The following is a 20801-nucleotide window of genomic DNA, read 5'->3' on the forward strand; positions in this document are numbered from 1 at the left end:
GAATTTTACATCTAATAATTCATTGCCACACATTGAAAAATTCATAGAAACGAACGTATCTGGATTAAACCATTATAAAGAAAAATTGGAACAAGATCTCGGTAGATTATTGGAAGAAAAAGAAAATAAATTGAATGTAACAGAAAAGATTTTGATGGAAACAGAAATGAATAGTGATACAAAAAGAAAAAGACAAATGGAATTACAGTATACAGGATTAAATGAATTGGAATGGTATTAGACAGAAAATTTATTGAAATGGATAAAAATATAAATAAAGTAATAATATGGATAATGAAATATAAGACAACGAATTATATATTATAAACCCAATTCTACTATAGAACTGTGAACGACCGCTCTCCTAACCAATAATGAAATTTTAGTGATTCCAAACTTAGAAACTAAAGTTTTATCTAAATATGCTTCAGCCATTATTTGGAAATAAGGAGAGACTCATCAATTTTCAGGATTCCAGAAAACTGTAAAATTCAAATAGAAAATGAAATTTTTCCAACTTATATACATATTAAATAAAGAAAGTCAATAAATTTGCTAAAATTAGATTTTAAATTTGTGAATAATCAAATATATATTTCTCTAAATTTAAATAAAATCGATTTTGGAAAACTACGAAATCGATAAAATTGCAAAAAACATTAAACCAATTCAAGAGATACAAAATAGACGAAGCAGTACGGCAATAGGATTATTTTCAATAATAATAATAATAATTTGTATAGTCATTTTAATATTTTGGTTAATTCAAAGGAAGATTTTTGTGAAAATAGAATATTGAAGGAAGAACAATTCGAAATTGAAGAAAGAAGACAGGACCTGAAGAAATAACTCCATTATTTTTCATTCTTAGGGATGGAGGAGTTATATCTAGAGAAATACGGACTACTTTAAAAATTAAAACGTAATTTATGTTTCAATATTGTAATCTGTTATTTTTTTGTGAATAAAGCTTTTTAAAAATAAAATTTCGGTAATGGAATTCATAATTGGCCAAATCATGCTTTATGTAATAAATTAACCATCTTCTTAATATTTCTCCCCAGTTTTCAGCTTAACAGAATCGGAAATAATTTGAAAAATTCCTGTTTGTAGAATTCTTTGGGTAATGATAATTTTCTTTGGAAAAATCGTAACCAGAAGGACCCTTTGATGAGGTCATTACGCTGCTCTTCTAGGATGAGCTCTAGCCAGGTTACTGAAGCTCCAGATAATGTCTTTGTTAACATCAGGTGTTAAAAGTTAATTTTACCTTTTGGATATTATTTCCATCTTTAGTATTTGTAGAAATGATAGGAATTTCTTCGCTAGTTCCTTTGAAAACTAGTACTTGGCAGGATCGTTCCATATAGAGCATCGCTTCACGACAGCGTATTAAGTGTATGTCAGATAACTTATAAATACCAAGAAATAAATATCAAATGAATACAATATTTATAATAATTAATACATGCAGCGTATTATGCGAAATTGCTCTACAAATTTTTTAAGAATGAATGAATTTGGATAATAAATCTCTCATATGCACCAATCAACAAAATTTCGTCTAGATATGAAATTCTCATTTTAAAACCAATTCCCCAATTTTGATCTTTTATTCGGCATAATCTCACCTATGACTATGCAATCCAACAAGGATCCCCGAAAAATGTATTTAAAGTAAAATTTGAATTGAATTTATGAGGCATCTCAAAACTAAAATACCCTCTACGAGCTAACTACTGAACATTGAATAACTATACTAGTATTTTCCTAGTTGAGCTATTTTATAGAAGATGTCGCTACAATTTCAAATTGATTTTAAAACGGGGTTTTGTGAGCGCGCATATGACTTTGATCAGACCTTCGGTAACAATAAAACTGAGTTGTGTGGAGGGACTTTTGGGTGTTGTTTCATGGACGTTATATGTACGTATATAAATGTTACGAAATAACTAAAACCAGTAATTGAATATTTAAAGCCGCTGCATGATGAATGTTTTTTTGTCTTTATTTTATATAGCATGTTGAAGGAAGATATTCAAATACATGAATTATTTGTTTTTACTGTCAAAATATGAAAATATTGCCAAAGATAATAATATGGTAAATTTTAAAATATTCAATTTTTTTTACTTTATTTATATTTAATAAGTTTAATTGAAAATATAAATTGCTTTGGAATTTGTTTGGCTGTTTTCCATTTTTCTACTTGAAAAAATGCGTCCAGTTCAAATATTTCTTAATGTTTTATAATTTACTTTTGTAGAAAGATGCGTTAATGAAGTTCACATGGTTTATTAAAGAAAAAAAAGAACTTAGGTACAAAGAAATTGTCACAAACCCATCAAAAAACATTAAACTATTCCATGTGAATAACTTTTAACTCTCCAACATAGACCTGTCGCAATGTTTATAAAATTTATCTACCAAAATCTAAAATTTGGGATGAAAAAATTTCATATCTCCTAATTTGTTTAAGAAAAGACTGATTTGACAGTTTGGTTTGAAATTATTAATGAGGTGAGATTGTTCATGGTAGGAGAGACTGATCATCATTAAATACCATAAATAAAGCAGGCTTCATTTTTAAATTTTTTTCAAACCTTAGTGATTCAAAAAAAACTTTTTGCATCAAAATGGGATTTTTGGAAGAATAATAATGGTAATTTACCATTGCTATCAAAACTAGCTGTCTGTCCAAAGTATTGTGAATAAAAACTGAGAGTTCTCATTAACTGTAACCCAGAAGCCAATGGCAATAGTACATTTTTTTTAAAGAAAATCGTCCATTTGAGTAAAGGTTTCATGCAACCTCATAGTAACGAAGTCATTTATTAAGTGAAACAATTTTGCATCAATATAAAAACCGATTAACACCCACATTATTGTAAACTATTTTGTACTTTGCATCATTCCCATTACCAGGGACAAAGCTCTAGTCTCTAGTGCTAACGTGGGTATTTATCTATAGATATGCTAAAATGTTGATAATATTCTCTTCAGATCTACCAATACGACGTTTTTGAGTTATAGGTTCACGCTTTGTATAACATAATTAATTATCTTATCAGCTAATTTTTGTTGTTTAATGGTATATTATTGAGAATTCACGATTTGTAAACATATTTTATCATCTTATCAGTTATTTTTTGTTGTTTAATAGAATATTATCCACAAGTGTTTGATGCTGGTTATTATTATTATTTACGAGGCATAAATCACCGAGTGAATAAAACTCATTATACGCCAGTAGAATGCTATACTATATCTACGATCAGCAAATATTTTTGTTGGAAAATTTTGTTAACATTATTAGAGTAACAAATATTTCATATAGTATATTAGGTGCATATAAATGTAGGTATATAGTTATCGAAAATTGTATTAATCATATAATACTTCCATAATAACCAACCAATGTATTAGTTTAAAAAATTATGGGTACCTAATGTTACTAATGGGTGGTTGTCATTTATAACTATTAATACCCGTTGCCAGTTTAAAATTCATATTATACACTTTCCTTGACTTTTTGGGCAATATAAAATTGATGAGGCAACAGTTTCTCTAATTTCTGGTAGAGAAAAGTCAGTCTCATTTTCTATATTCATTTTTAGTTGGTATTTTAATATAATGTAACATAAATTATTAAAACACTAAGAAATCTGGACACACAATAATGTTGACAGGTATGAGTCAAATTTATTTTGTTTTAAAAACTACTTCCAATTTATAAATTCTTTCATAACTATGGTACGTTAAGAAACGATATACGACAAACACATTCATGCTGCCAATAGTTCAGTGTTAATGCTCCGTGCCTTCAAACTGGAGGTTTCGGGTTCGAATCTGGTCCAAGAAAATTTACTTTTTAAATTTTTATATGTGTAAAGAACTAAATTGAAAACATTTAGTAGTGTATTAGATGATAAAATCATAAAAATAGATTTTCGTAACAAAACAACACAATATGGCTAAATCAAGAGAGGAACTGACAGCAGAGATTAATGGATTCATCAATCACTGCCGTTATTAATGGGTATTATTAAGGTCGAGCAAGCAGACGTAAAATGAGTAGATTATACAACAGTCGCCAATAAATTTTAAAATAAGCAGCAAAAAACAAATTAATACCATTGTCATTATCATGGGTAGTAGGCATTTTAGATCTAGTTAATTTATAATTCTGTTTCGACGGGTCCAATGGTTTCATTTCTACAATTTTTTTGCACAAGTTACAAGTTTAGAAGGCATTACGGTGCACGGACTGTAAACAAGTTTTTGACAATAAAGCATTCTTCTTATTCTCCAAAATTTATCTTTGCAACAATCAGGCGCAGCTCTTTATTTAAAGAGTTTTGCTGAACCACTTATTTGCGTGCATTTTCAGTATAATTTCATTAAGCAAATTTTAGAGAAAATTCATATTTTGTTATTTTACATATTGTTACGCACCTTAATGGACATTTTACAAACGAATAATAACTTTAATTTTTACCGAGAGGACGTTAGTTGAACGTTTTCTGAGATAACAATTTTAGGTTTTATTTATATTTTCTTTTAATTTGAAGTTTCAACATTTATTAAGAAATAAAATGACCTACCTAATTGTTTTATTGTGTTTTAAAGCTATAACAAAGAGTATTCCTCCTTGTCTTCTACAGAATATAAAAAAGGAGGAGGAGCATATTTTCGAATACTGATGTATTCATCGGCTGGGAATTAATTAGTTAAAAATTGCGGTGTGATAAATTCGTGTTAGTAGAAAATTTTTTAGACGACAGTATATAATTTTTTTTTATTTTGCAATTGATTTGAACATGATTATAGAACGAGCAAATTAAAATTTGTAATTTTTCTTAAACCTTAACTTCTTTTTATAAGCAGTAACATTAATTCCAAATAAACGTTACTTTCTATGAATTGAATAATATAAATAATATATAATAATAAATATTCTTGAAACTACTCAAACAGTAAGTAAAATCAATTTAAATAAATATATTTGGAAAATTGAAAATAAATAGTTTGATAGTTAAAATCAGTTGAAATCTTATTCCAACTATGAAATGAAAATTATTTCATGCTATTCTGGATCATCTTTATCAAAAGAGGAATGGACTTGCAATATATAAATATTTCTTATCTTCAACTATAGCCGGATTTATTGGCATAAATTAAATGTATTGTGATTGATAATGATGCGATAAACAAATAAACCAATTAAATATTTTTTGTTTGGAAACTATACTGTCAATAAATAAATATTCTTAATTCAAATTATCACAAAATATTATGTTTTCCGTTAACAAGCTTAAAATCATAATTTCATATTCTAAGAAAGTGGGTTTCATTGATATTGTAAATATGAATACAGGTCATAATATTGTAAAAATCTAATTTCAAAATGATTCTAAGAAGTTTAGAATTCCATTGAAATACATGAAATATATTCGTAATACAAGAGAAATCAAATTTATCCTTGAAAATACCAATGCTGCGTCTAGGGAAAATGCACAAACTGTAATGGACGAACCATCATCATCTAATCATAGAATAATCAAATCTAGGATAGAAGGTTCTCAATTCGAAATCACCTGTGGTTCGATCTGAAACAGAGAGTGAAGCAGGTTAGTGTGGCAACAATCTTCTAAGTTTCATAAACTATTTTCAATTTATTAATCAAATGATTAATATTTTGGTGGGTTCAAGTACTGAACCTTTTTAATTAGAGATTCAAGTCAGTACCTAATTAAAACATTACTCCAGAAAGTAAAATATCCTGTTGAAAAACATATTTGATATAATGCCACTATATTTTGATAAAAACTGCAATCGATTGAAATACTTGTAGAAACGTCAATATTTTTATCTGTTCTACAACGAAGTCTCAATGAAATGAATACAATTTAGCAACAAGTATAATACATTTTTAAGCGAAATTCCTTTTGTTAAAAAACAACCTTCAAAATGACTATAATTCAATTACAATTGTTTATTGAAATAGCCCAATTGAAGGTTATGTTAGTTTAGGTCTTTATAGATGACGTTGAATTTTGATAGATTATGACGTTATGAATGAATTTTTTTAGAATTTGTTTTTTAAAAATTTGAAAGCAGAAGAGAAAACAAATTCCATAAATTTAATATAAATATATTATATAAATTAAATAACACCAAAATGTACTTTTTTTTAATATATATTCCAATTTTTTTAATACTTATGTATTTGTCATCGGAGACCAATAGGAATTTTCATTTCTATAAAGTTGATATTTGTCAGTAATCAAACATTATTTCTTTACCCATTGCAATAATATGATATCCTTACCTAAACATATTTTAGGAATGTACCATACTGATTGTCATTGAAATTATTTGTATAATGAATTGATATTAGCAAATCAATTCAAGAGTATAAATAATTGTTATTAATGGCGTTTATTATACACGTGCACATTTGATTCTAATCATGATGTTATTCATCTGATTTTTATTCAACGTAATCTGATTAAGATATCGAAGGTGTTTACTTAACTGGTTCTAGAAGATAACGTCTAGTTTGACTATTACGTTACATATTATTACCTTTTAATAGTGGACTTGATTTGAGAAGTACGGTGGATCAAATCTAAATATCTCCAGGGTGGTGTAGAATTATGTACATTAATTTTTCAAAGTGTAAGTAAGCTCAAAAAATGGGACTGCTTCATGTACATTTTTCTGTCTTTTTGCTATTTTGTATACGAAACCAACTTGGTGCAAAATTGAGTCTTGATACTGACAATTTGCGTATTTATATTTTTCCATACCATATGTACAAGGACTTTCCCAACTATCGAATCATTTCAATAAATATGATATTAGTATACGACATAAATGACCTCATATATTATCCAAATATTTCACCAAATTAAAATCTAAAACACCAAAAAACAAAAGAAATAATATTATATATAAATAGTGCCTTGTACTAATTGTGACGATGTCTACATAGGGCAGACATCTCAGTATTTAGAAATTAGACTAAGAGGTCATCAATACGATAAAAAAATAGAACTTGCATTAACGAACCATGAAATATCAAAAAAACATAAATTCAATTATAAAGATTCAAAAAGATAATTTTTAGAAACGGTTCACATTCATAAGAACGGAAAAGCTATAAATGATAAAAAAGACCTAAATGATTTAAGTAAAATTTTTAGCTCTATTTTCTAAATTCTAATAAAACTACAAATAATTTAATTGACTACTGCAATATATTTCAGATGTAAGGACTAGGGAAATATTAATTTTTCTTCTTAGAACAAAGTTCTAAGTTGATTTTATCCTTATTTTGATATTCATGATGAAGGTGATCAATATAAAAACTAATTTTAAAATAATAAAAATCAAGAATATTTAGAATATGTATATATATATATATATATATATATATATATATATATATATATATATATATATATATATATTTTAATTGTAACGAAGAAGTCTTTGCAAGCTATATTATATATATTATATAACTTATGTATTCATCGTCTGGGAAATAATCAATCAGATTTGTGGTGGATTTGAGTTGTATAAATTGTATAAGTTCTCTTCTTCGGACACTTTCCAATTTTTGCGATTTTGGTGGCTGATACAAATTTAGGTATATTTCCGTCATTATGGGGAGGTTCAGTTCGGCAGCCCATTCCAGTAAAATTTCTCTCCTCTTATCACCGTAAGGAGCTCGCCAGTCAGCACTTTTGGCATTAAAATCTCCTATGAAGTATTTTTTAGATTGAGAGCTAATGCTTTGTTTCAGTCTGTACAAAAATAGATTATTGTATATTGTATATTTGGTATGTTACGTATTAACTAAACACCACCAATTCCTACAGCGCGATCCATACGTACTTTGTTCCTTATCCAATATGTAGAACACATGTTTTTCTAGTTGTTCCTATTGCATCATCTTTGTTACTATCTGTATATCAACCAAAATCTTTAGCTACACTTTTATTTGGTTCACTCACTAGGAACACGTCTGTACAGTTTGTCGTTCTAGTTATCTTAGTAATCCATGTGCAGGGAGAGCGTCTACGACCAAGATTTATTTGTAGGAACTTTATTTCTTTTTGAATATTGACCGCAATTTCTGCATAATTGCAACCTATCTGGTCCCTTGCAATCTCTAGCATTATGACCAATAGATCAGCAATTATAACATTTTATTCTCTATATTTTTCTGTATTTCGGGAAGCCAATCCTGATTTCTCTTATTTATAAAAGTTTATCAGAGATTTTCTTATCTACAACAACAGTTGATATTTGTGTTTTGCCATATCCTGGTCGCATGTTAGTGACTGGCAGTTGGTTTTTTATTGTCAGATAATGCCCGAAATGCGGCGTATACTTCTTCTTTTGTCTGTGATGGCGTCTATGTTTTTGACATGTAGTACTTTAACCACTTTGCTTCAAGCCCTGCCTATTCATTCATCAGATGCCCATCCTTCGTTTTTCTAACAGATTGTACATGATCATCTTTCTTTTTATTACAGATTTAAACTTTAACAAGTATTAGTAGCATACGTACATGTTTTTATTATTACAGCTTCTACTGCGTGCCTCATGGTAGGTCTAGAAAATTTGACAGCGCACTCCAAGATGCTGCATTATATATGCTATTCCCACTGACCTACTGATATTTTGTGCCTATAATTAATTTTTTTTCAAGACAAAGAAAATCCGCAAATTTCTTCATCCAGCACTGTAATATTCTTTCTATGCTTTTTGCAATATCTTTCTTTAGGTAAAAATCCGATTTCCTTACACCAAAGTAAAGTACTCCTGAAAGTTAGGAAAAGTTTTTTTCGTTCCTTTTCTTTGCGAGAAGCCACAAATCCTTGTTGTCGATGATCGTAATTGATAAATGACATAAGTATAAAGTTATGTTAACGCATTAAAAAATGTAAAAAACTAATATTTTCTATTACACATAAATAATGAACTAAAAATAGTCAAGATGATTGAAATATCATCTAGTCTGTGATAGAGTACCTGGTAGAATTTTGAAGCCGATAGGTGGGTTCCCGTTCTCGAAACTCCGTCCCTTCAGTTGTTTTTTGGCTCAATAACATATTTGTTTTATTTACTTATTCATATAAATACACAGTTTTTTGCTTAATTATCTAATTCATGTGAATTGTTAAGTGAATTGAATACTGAAGAATAAAAACGAAATTGCTATATAATGTAATAAGAAAACTAAAATAATAATAAGCAGTCAACATTTGTTGTGTTTTCCACATTTAATTTAAAATAAACTACACTTCGAAGTCTGGCAACGTTGTATGATAATTTGTGACGCTGTTTAATCTAGACAAGCTTACCAGGCCATTTCACACTTCACAGTTAAATATCACGGTGATACCGCGTGCTCAACTCTTGTGATTCATGTAAACAAGATCCAGTTTCCAGTAAATAGAAGCTCAACTGGGATATTCCGTTAGTGTTTTGTTACCGTTGGAGACGCATTTACGAGAAAATATTGTTTATTTATTATTGTACACTGTGGTTAATTATACTAAGTATGTTAAGTGAAGATTGTATTACGAATTATCATAAGCGGTGAGATTTTATTTATTATTTTATTGTCTGTTTTGCTTCTTTTATTAAAATATTTCCTCGTTCGATTGAAGTAAATACCTGTACTGGAATATTGTCATAAAACAAATACATTTATGAAGCATTCGAAAAGACGGTCTTTGTCATTAGTGGTCATATAAAAAAATTACAATTACAGCATAGAAAGTATCAAATGACAAAGACTTATACATACTTTTTTCAACTAGTTTTATTCGTTATTGAAGCTACAATCCGTTCTACCCATAAGGCATCGTTATTCTTGAATGCCAAATGAATTTAAAATAATTGTAATGATAGTTTTAAGTTGAGAAAATGATCTTTGTTGAAACTATCATCATTATTTGACGAGTTAGAGTAACATTGCAAACAGATTTACCAATTAATATTATTAGACCAACCTTCAATTTTAGATTCTAAGGGTAAAATGTATCCCAAAATCTTACATCATTCATTTCTAACGATTTGCGGGTACAATTTTTCCTGTATTACACCAATTTCTACAAGACTCAGGGAGAAACTTTACAGAGAGGAATTGATAGACTTCGAAACGCAGCTACACAAGAACTATACAAGATATGTTGATGAAATACGTTACAGATTTAACAAAAAAGTAATATTTTCGTGATTACTCTTTCTATAGCATTGATGATGATTTAACTAAATACATAAGGATCGACGAGAAATCCAAAATAATTAAGTTGTGCATTATTCAGAAATTCTATTTACATATTCTATTGACATTTTAATTTAATATGTATCAGAATATTTGTTATTGAAAAAATAAATATTAATCTGTAGTTACGATGTGGAATAGGTGACTAAACTATTTGAAATTATTTAAAAAAAAGTGTGGAATACTTCAAATTCACTTAAAAATTTACGAGGATTAACAAATAATATACTTTTTGAGTAAGTTTTTTTAGCATCAATTTTATAATTACTGTACCCTATTTAACTCTATAAATTTATTGTTAATGATAGTTTGAGCAACCCGGTATACTGAACTCGTTTTATACAAGTAGGAATATTTCAAATTAACTACTAGTAGATAATTATGTAAAATTTAAACAAACCAGAATGTGAGAAGTAAACACATAATACCAGTGGTACTTTTACATTATTTATTACTATTTGAAGGTTAGTTTAATGATTTCAGATTGTATAAATATTAAAAAACAGTTCTTATATTTTTTTGATTCAAGGTTACTTATGATGGTAGGTTTGTTTACATAAAATATTGAACAAATATATCTTTTCTCTCCCTCTCTCTCACCCCCTCTCTCTCTCTTTATATATATATATATATATATATATATATATATATATATATATATATATATATATAAATTTCTTATTTCTCTTAACTTTTGATATATTAATGCATCTAAATGTTCTTGATTTTAGGTCTCTTCTGTTTCAAAATTAGTTTTTTTTATAGTGTTTAAAAGAAAAATAAATTTTGACCTTTCGACTTTTCTTTAAGTCTTTATCAAAATAGATATTGACACTGACATCTATCAAAAAAACTAATTTTGAAACAGAAGAGAATATTTAGAGAGTCTACGCTACAAGAAATGGAACAACGAATAAAATTTTTTGCACATTACAGCGTTACATTTTTCTATCCCAAGTACCCACACATCTTAAAAGTTTGTTGCATGGCCTAACGTGTAATTAATTTCAACTTAATTCAGTCCCATTGCCGAATGTTATCTTTACATATTCAAACACTTATTTTAAAATTGATCTCGATATACTTTATCTTACAAAGTCGGGAAAAGAACATTTTTCTCACTTTTCTACAGAATAAGATCAGACAGCAGATAGCAAAAGTAATTTATAATATATTATTCCATCATATGAAAAAAAAAACAAAACATTTAACGTAATAATCTTATTAACAAAAATTTTTGTCAGTTCTTAAAACCCAAGGGAATTGAAATTAAAAATATTTCAAATATTTTACAGTTAACATCACTAGTCCTAAATATAGTATTGATCCTATTATTACTAATGATATTTCAATTAAAATTATTTGAGCCAATATTGATTACATATCCTCTTTTAAAGAAAAAAATATAAATCAACCAACATTTTAACTAACCATATTCACGAACCTAAACAATCTTCTGTATTTAAAAAACTATTATTTAAAACTAAAAAGAAAATCGAAATTTAATAGTCATACTATTTGACAAAGATAATTTCACAGTTATAATAGAGAAACAATATTATTTTCAACTTTTTACTTCTTAGACCTTTTTCCTGATGAATTGTCTCGATTCTAGGTCTCTTTTGATAGAAAATAAGTTCAAAATAACAGGTAAAAATTGACGTTTCAACCTATTTCGGTCTTTATCAAAATAATATTTAGATTTATGAAGAGAACTAATTGACAATAATACATTATTTATAAAGGAGTTACTAAAGATCCAACTCTTAAAACAGCTAATGATTGTAATAAATTCATAAAAAGAGTTTTCAACAGAAAAGAAACTAAAGAGAAATCAATGAAATATAATATTTCTGCTAAATTCTATTATTTATTATAAACGTTTATTATTAGCTAGACCATTTGTAGCATTAATAAATACTTTAATTGAACCTCTAAATATTGGTTAACTGAAAATTTGATAATATATTAAAACTATAACAATGATTATTATATCAAAGATTCGAAAACTGACATTACTTGTGAGGCAACTGGTGTTTTATTTTAGGTAGGCTCACTTTTTGATTATTCAAGAGTCTTATGTCTTGTAATAATAGTAGATCTGGATTCTGGATGTTGATAACTCATGAATTTTTTAACTCGGTTCCATTATCCGATATGATCAATAATTATATTAAAATTTTTTAAGTAATCTAATCCTAGGGAGCAATCAAAATGATCATGAAATTCGAAATTGCCTTACTCTAAATTAAGTGGTTCATAATAATTAAACAGTAGTTTTTTTGGCTGCTACCATAACAGATTTGAAAATTTCCTGAAATATTTTTCGGCTATAGAGTGTCACAAAGGATCTTGTGCTGTCGATATCGATTAGAACTAAAAGTATATATTCTAGAAAAATTACAAAGAGCAAGACACTTTCGGAATTGTAGAAGCTAATGTCTTATTTTGTTCTAGGAGCAGGTGGTATCTCTAAAAAATTATCAGAATCTTCATTAGTGCGCTCGTTATCGTCTATATTATGAAGTTCTTCAGAGATAAAATTCCTTGGTTGATTAGAAATATTTTGTTGGAATCTATTATGATTATTTTGGGATCTAGAAGTGTAGACATATATTCATGGGGGTTGAATTTGGAAATCTTTGTTTTGGGTCCAACTTATATAAACTTGAAAATAAAGTGTCGGAAGAAGTTTTATTTCAGTCTGTATTAATGTACCTAATGATTATTTTAAACCGCGTAGCAATACTCTGAGTGCCAAGTTTTTTATGTCATTACCTAGAATGTTTTGTTCGTTAATATTTACATGTATGATGATGAAATCTATTATAAAATCAAAAAGTATTTGATTACCTTCTTCATTTCTGAAAATTCTATATTTAACGTGTAAATATCCCTTTTATCAGCATAAGTATTGAGATATGCATCTTTAAGATTTTCTCAAGCTTTTATAGTACAAGAAGAAATATTTATAGCTGCTTCGTCTTTAACTTCCGTTAAGATTCTGGACACATCAAAAATTAATTTTGAAAATTCCCTACATTTATTGACATCGAAATACACCGTTTACTTGTCTATCCAATGTCGTGGACGAGTTCATAACAATACGTTATAAAAACAAGTAATTAAAGTATTTAGTTTTCATTCAATGATCTTTGTTACAGAGAAGACAATATGAATAAACTTTGTCGCCAAGTTTCCATAGAATCCCCTGGCCCTATAATCAAAGATTGCGTCTTCAGCTTCGAAGTTCCCGTGCCTGATGTTCCTGCAGATGGAGCTAGAATCCGAGTTGTATGCGCGGGTGCTTGCTACCGAATGAGAAATAGATCTCCATCTACATCTAGTGTTTCATCAATTTCAAGTATTCAATCAACTGAAGATTCAGGCTATAGTCCAGCTCATCATGGTATGAGAGATGGTGCCCTATTTCCTGGATATGAAGTAGCTGGAATCATTGATGCATTGGGATCAAATGTTTCATCAGACGAGTTACAAATTGGTACTCGTGTTGTGTTATACCCTTATGACGGTATTCCACATGGTTACGCCGAGTTTATTGTGGTACCAGATTTATCTTATTTAGTTAAAGTTCCAGAAACTTTATCTATGAGTGTAGCTGCTATGTTACCTACTGGAGCATTATTGGCAAAAAACGCAGTTATCACCGCTCATCAACACGTTGAGGAACTACTGAAGGATAGAGCTGTAGATCACATCGTAAGAATCCTTATTGTTGGTACTGGAGGACTTGCTTTATGGGCTCTGAGAATCGCCGAACATCATTTCAAGACCCCTGAACATAAAAATAGGGTGAAAATCACAGTTGCGACTTTAAAAGATGAAGGACTAATGATGGCGGCGGCAGAACTTAAATGGTAAGTGTTTAAAAATGTAATTTTTTAAGTATTTCGTATTTAATTTTAGTTTTATTTTATTTTAGAAAATTTTACTTTAATTCAGTTAGTTTATAATACCCTCATATCTAAAATATTTCAGCTAATCATTTTTTCATACTGTATACTTGTCAACTTCTGTAAAACATATTTGTACTAATTGTAAAACATGAAAGGTAATAAGTAAGTTGTCGACCTATTAGATTTGAATTTATGACTAAACCCACCCAGGCCCCTTTTAATCCCTTTCTGAGAAATCTCAATTTTCAAACATATTTAGTTTATTGCTTTATTATCTTAGTCTTTCTTAGTTAATAGAATATTTCAAAAGTTGTTCATTCCAACTTACTTTCTTTTTCTAATCACCACTATTCTGTTTTTAATATTATTATTTTAATATTAATTTAATCAGGTAATTTCGTCGACTTTATTTCAAATCCTTCTAAAATAAGTTGATGATTAAAAACAGTAAGTGGATATATGTCATAGTTAGTCTATTTATACGGTTAGCTCAAAGTATACAGAATGAGAAATACTCCTTTTTTGCATACTTAGATTCCTGATTTGACATTGCGAGATTTATCGTTTTTATGATAAATTTTGGTTTTTCAAATGCTGGAATCTTTGAATTACATTTGGGAATACTTGAAGTAAGGAAGGTCGAAAATAAATAAAACAAAAAACAGTCAGTTTTGATAGATACTTAGCTCTATAGTTCTAAATTACAATGTCTAAACGACTGCCAAAGTAAAGTCTACTTAATCTAATGTTCCAATTGTGGTCGAAACGTCAAATTTTCACATATTGTTTTGAACTGTTTTTGTATTAAAAGAGACCTATAATCAAGATAATATAAGTTTTTCATAGTGATTACATCTGACTACCGGAGTGTAATCAACACAAATATTTTTGAATATAACTCTAGTTGATATGAAAACAGTATTAAACTATTTTTCAGCTTAATCAACTAATTAGTGATTGAAGGCCATTATGACGATATGACGAAAGTAGATTAATTTTTATACAATTAATTATGTCGATTTAATTTTCAGAATTACCAAAATGTTCTAGCTTACTTTGGTATGCGTCTGTTACAGCGTGAACATTGTTCAGTGGAATGAAGACCTTTACGAAAAACAATTAATAGAAAGGACCAAAGATGCATGCAATGGTTTAGTAGACATAGTTATTGATTTCGGAACTACCTCTAGATCATTACACAGATCTCTACAATGCCTTAATAAAGTAAGAGATACTTTTGAATTTTTTTAATAACAATATTGTAGTTTGCTGATTAGATGTGTCAAATCTTGGCTCCTTCTGGAATTGAAAATTGTTGACAATGCAGTTTGTTTTTAATGTGCGAAAACAAAAAAAAATCGTTAGGTGCCAAATCAAAGTTGAATAGGGGATTCTCCATCAATTCGACCTTCTCGCTGACCATAAATCCAATTGTTCGAACAGTATTGTGATATAATTTAAAAAATGATTAGTCTTCTGGAAAACCATTCGGAATTAACCATCTTACGTTGCTTACAACACTGTTGCCACATGTTCCATAATACCAAAGAAACAGATAATTAATCACTTTGATGTGGTTTTTTAGCAAGTGACATTTCTTGGATTTGACTCTTCTCGAACCACAGCTGATTGCTGTTGTTTTCTCGCTCATATGTTTAGTTCCATGATTTGTCGCCTGTGTCTATGCTATTTACAGTCTGATGCATTTTTGGGCAGATTTTTCCAACATTTTGATGCGACAGTCGACGCGAGTCTTCTTTAGTCAAAATTGGTCAGGTCATGTGGGATCTATCAAAGTCAAATAGTCGTATAGTATCCTGTTAATGCTAGTTGTATTAATGCTCAAAGATATCTCATTCTCACGGCATACAACGTGACGATCTTGTTCAAGTTCATCTCTAGCACAGCATTAATGTCATCAGTCAATGTTTTTGAAAAACTCTATGGACTTAGTCATCTGAATTCATTATAGTTTCCACCGTTTCTACAGTTATGTGTTAACCTTTCAGTTCCAATTTTTATTAGAACCTGAACATTTCAATTAAATGCAAACAACAATCATCACACTACACAACAGTGTAAGGTTTACACTGTAAATGTCATAAATGTCCATGCCAGTATTGACAGTAAGTATTGGCAATTCTACGAATATAATTAGCAACCCTTAGTAAAAAGATATAAACACCAACAAAACATCATATAAAATTAAAAACCTTATTTATATTTGTTTTCAATAACATATATATTATTAGTGAAATATAAATTATCAGATTAGATATGAAATATTTATATTTTCCAACACTTAATTTATCTATCATCTGCATCCCAAGGATTTTTCTAATTAGTTAATTTATTTTAAATATGATATGCGAAATAAACTAAACTATCAGTTGGACTAATTATTTCATTTTCTTTTATATTAAAGTATCATTTTGATGAGTACTGCAGTAGAAAATAAGTACTTTTTGACAATTTTCTCTAGAAAATTCTAATAAAAGTTATACAACAAATTATCTGACAAAAAACTTTCACAAATTTGTGTGTGTTTTTGATTTTGAGTTTGCTTTCACTAACAATATTTAATTCAATATTCAACTCAATGCAAATCTTTTTTTATAGGGAGGTGTCGTTTTAGTCAGTGAAGAAGTTGCTGAACGACTTTTACCAAAATTCTCACGATTAATTCAGGAAAGAAACCAAAAAATAGAGGCCGTGGCTCCAGGTTCTATAGAACAGCTGCAACAATTAGTACAGTATGTTTCACAGGGTGACATTAAACCGCCCCCTTTCACTGAGTTTTCAGCGGATGAGACATCAACAGTGGTACAAAAATTATGTCAATCCGAAATACCCGGACGCGCCATTTTGCGTTTTTATGATATTCAGTAAAGTGGAGTTGAGAATTTAATTAGGGACTTGTTTAAATTTTTAGTTTTTCTCATGAAGCAAATATTATGTTGTCTGAATAAATAACCGCAAACTTGCTACTACTCTAGTTATATTTTGGTATATTTAACCAATATACGGTATGGATGCACTAAAAATATTGTAACAAAAAAGTATAAGGGAATTGTGGGTGAGACAGTATAAACTATACAGAAAGAAATAAACAGACCTAAATCTACATTGAAAGAAGATTTATTTTTATGTTTAAGAAAATAAAGAATTATTAAATCAACGTCTGCTATCCCTCCTAACACATATATCGTGGATAAAAATAATCATCAAAAGATAAAAAACTACTGAGCTGGAACAAAAAAACAGAATTAAAACTAATTTCACTTTAAAAATTGCATCTTAAATTGCTTGTATTTCTGGAGTGCTGTTTGAACACACAAACGATCTCTTGGTTTTGTTTGCTTTTGAATGAGACATAACTACAAAGGAGAATATTTCTGCAAGGGCTTTCCTAGTATTCTCAGAAAATAAGGAGAGAGAACTGGCGAGGTTTAAAGACCAGACCTTTCTTGATGTGTATTCTTCAAACTATTATTAAACAATACTGCAGCTTAGCGATAAGTGATGCCTCATCCATGAGCTCCTCTCCCAAATTTATTCTGAGAAAAATAATAGTAAAGTTGCAACGGGCACAACAAACGCCTCCTTTTCAGTACTGAACAATATTACAACCTGATTTCTACCATGTGTTGCAAAATAATGACAATTTTACAAGTAACAGTTAACGTTGTACATCAAGTCAGAATCAAATTTATGAGTGTTCAAAACCTGTTCTATTGTATTAAAATATTTTTAATTTGAATCCGGTTGATAGCAGAAACTCTAGCAGCGAGCTTGATTCTGGCATTCGTAAACTATTAGAAGGATTTCATTTGAGAAAAACACTAAGCCATGACCACTCGGCTATTTTCTAACCATATCTTCGTAAATCTGCTTACCTTTTAACCCTTTTAAATACAGGTACTTGATGATGGCTCGATACTCCGATTTTAACAATTTCGGTGGACATTTTTTTTCTTTTAATTTATTGCGTAACTGTGGTTTACTTTACACTGACACTTCTATTAAGTTATTGTTCGTTGCTATGGTAACGCAATATTTTGTTTATGCATGGAACGGGTCTAGGCTAACTAGATATCAATACGTCCTCGTAATGAGAAGTCATTTTGATAGCTGATGGCTTAAGTGACTAACTCTAAACTTATTGTTTATTTTGCTCTTAAATAAATTTTGGGCCAAAAATATTTTGGCGGCACAAAAATCTTTGTCTCTTACTACAAAACAACCTGGATTTACGTAGCAGACACAGTTACAAAGGTTTTTCCAGTCAAATAAGTACTACAAGTAGATCAACCTGTTACTATACCATCCACACTTCCCTGATGTAATTGCCAATTTGAAGTTTTTTATTTTATTAACCAATAATGACACTAAAAAACTAAAAGAATTTTTATTGAATTAAAACTAGATAAAGTGTTTATATTTTCTTGTTATACTGATAGTAATTTATTTTGAAATCTATTTTTTATTTTTTTATGAAATGGTTTTTCAACCAAATAAATTTTATAATTAATATTATAAAATATATCAAGTTTAGTTCTTTTTATTGATTCACAAGCTTATGTAATTGTAGATGTGGGAATTTTTTGTTAATTAAAAGTTAGAAAATGTGAATAATTTTAAATCAGATTCTTCCTACATCTACAATTTTTGCCATACATGTTAATTTGAATGTTTGAGAGGCCTCTGTAAAATAAGCTACTCCATATATGTAAAGATGTGATAAGTTTATATTTTCTATTATTAGCCTATCTTTTAAATTTGTATTTAAGCACGGTATTATTATTTGACTTTTTATTTGTAAATATAATAACAAACTATTCAATAGATCATTTATAAATGTTAACTGTTTTTTATTATTGTATCACAACCTACTTCTGCTCAATTTATGTATTTTAAAAAACAACAAAATTTGAAACTGTTTTATTTGTTTGTCGACAGAATCATCATATCTTATAAAACTTGAAATTTCAGCAGTCTCACAAATAAATCTCGCAGTTATATACAAAAAAGATTTTACAGTTTTCAATTGACATTTTGAAAACTTTTCAGTTGTTATTTTAATTCACTTTTTTCTACTTGTATTGATCGATTCACAATAAAAATTAAAGTATTTGGCGCAGGTTTGGATAACCAAGTTATAGTCAGAGAAAATATTTACTTTCATCTTTAGAAATACGGTAAAATGGTAATTGTTCGTTTAGGGGTAGCAAATATTGTTTCTAATAATAGATATATATATATATATATATATATATATATGTGCTGTTACTTAGGACGGTGCCCTTAGTTGGGACTTTTTGAAATTTTTTTTTAGTGGTTGGTAGCACTTGCGATTGTACTACATGCATTTGCAACTAGGTTATGTTAAACAAGTAAGTGTATGGCGTGTAACTACGAGAAATATCTGGTATTTGTACAGTGTGTGGCGATTTAAATTCGGTATTAAAATCATAACAGATTATTTTTTTAAATCAGTGGATTGTAAATATTGTTCAAGGTTTCTAAATTTGGGACATATATAATGTAATAATGTAATAATGTTCAATTATATACCTAATAGATTGCCTTTACTTTTATGGTTTTCTTTTTAGATTGAGTCTAAAGTATGTCTAAAATGAGTCGACCAAAAAGAGGATATAACTATTTTGAGAATACTTCATTAGATCGAGCTGCAGAAGCTGTGCGGGATGGGATATTTAGCGACAAGACGAACAAAGATTTGGTGTTCCTAAATCGTCAATACAAAGGAAAGTAAAAAATAAGTAACAAAAGCCAAATAGCACCCATTTATGTCAGCCCCTAGCTTTTTTTAGCCCATTAAAAACAATTTGGGAAAGGGAGCTGACAGACAGACAAAAAAGATTTTGTTTTAGTTGAATTTATTTATGATGCTTGAACAAAAAAAAACAATAAAAAAAGACTTCATAGGGAAAATCATACGTGAGGAAAACGACCACTCTTATTTCAAAGTCAGTTTTATGCGAAACCATATAGGGTTCAAAAATGTCTTTGTTTTTCCTATTATAGAGGACATTGACAACAATGTTTCGGCAGATCGCTTAAAACAACTTGTTAAGCCCACTTGCTAGTCCAGAGGAAAATATACTTTTAATTTATAGAAAATAATTTCATTTGTATTTATAATATTTATATTTTCTTTTTTATGTCAAGTTTTTATATATTTGTAACATTTTTTGTTAATAAAGCCTTAAAAAACTAGTTTTCTAAGCTTAAATATTTGTTGTTTGAATTGTAAATAAAGTAACAGTTTATATGTAAGTCTTTTAATGTCCCAAGTGAGCTAACAGCAGTCCTAACATAGTGCAAAGAATAAAATAAATGGTGTTAAGGGAAAGTACCCTAACTTGGGACAAAGATTGTTTTAGAAAATAAAAAAATATTGTCTCTATGAAAAACTGAAGAGGTGGAGTTAAAATAGCCGTCGAGACCAATATGTATACCTATCTGTTATTATTTTATTTCAATTTTTTGTACCATGTTTTTACCTTTGACACTCGTAACTGTCCCAAGTATGGGCACTTGACTGTACTTATGTA

At 28.7% G+C, this 20801-nt stretch overlaps 1 protein-coding gene and 1 long non-coding RNA gene across 4 annotated transcripts; both read left to right on the forward strand.

The window, feature by feature from the left end:
* The first annotated feature begins 1886 nt into the window (after positions 1-1886).
* LOC130903027 (uncharacterized) lies at positions 1887-19087 on the forward strand. Of its 3 annotated transcripts, none has more exons than XM_057815385.1 (4): positions 1887-1926; positions 13471-14184; positions 15300-15447; positions 16843-19087. In XM_057815385.1, exons 2-4 carry the CDS (start codon positions 13481-13483, stop codon positions 17110-17112), a joined length of 1122 nt encoding a protein of 373 aa, XP_057671368.1. In that variant the 5' UTR covers positions 1887-1926; positions 13471-13480; the 3' UTR covers positions 17113-19087. The 3 variants fall into 3 exon arrangements, with proteins under 3 accessions (XP_057671368.1, XP_057671353.1, XP_057671304.1); XM_057815370.1 differs by lacking the exon at positions 1887-1926 and adding an exon at positions 6583-6681; XM_057815321.1 differs by lacking the exon at positions 1887-1926 and adding an exon at positions 9344-9615.
* A 509-nt stretch (positions 19088-19596) lies between these two features.
* Positions 19597-20516, forward strand: LOC130903281 (uncharacterized). The gene is made up of 2 exons (XR_009060686.1): positions 19597-19775; positions 19836-20516. It is a non-coding gene; the product is annotated as an uncharacterized LOC130903281 (long non-coding RNA).
* The last annotated feature ends 285 nt before the right edge of the window (positions 20517-20801 follow it).

The sequence above is a fragment of the Diorhabda carinulata genome, chromosome 1 (assembly GCF_026250575.1).
Source record: "Diorhabda carinulata isolate Delta chromosome 1, icDioCari1.1, whole genome shotgun sequence".
Classification (NCBI taxonomy): Eukaryota; Metazoa; Arthropoda; class Insecta; order Coleoptera; family Chrysomelidae; genus Diorhabda; species Diorhabda carinulata.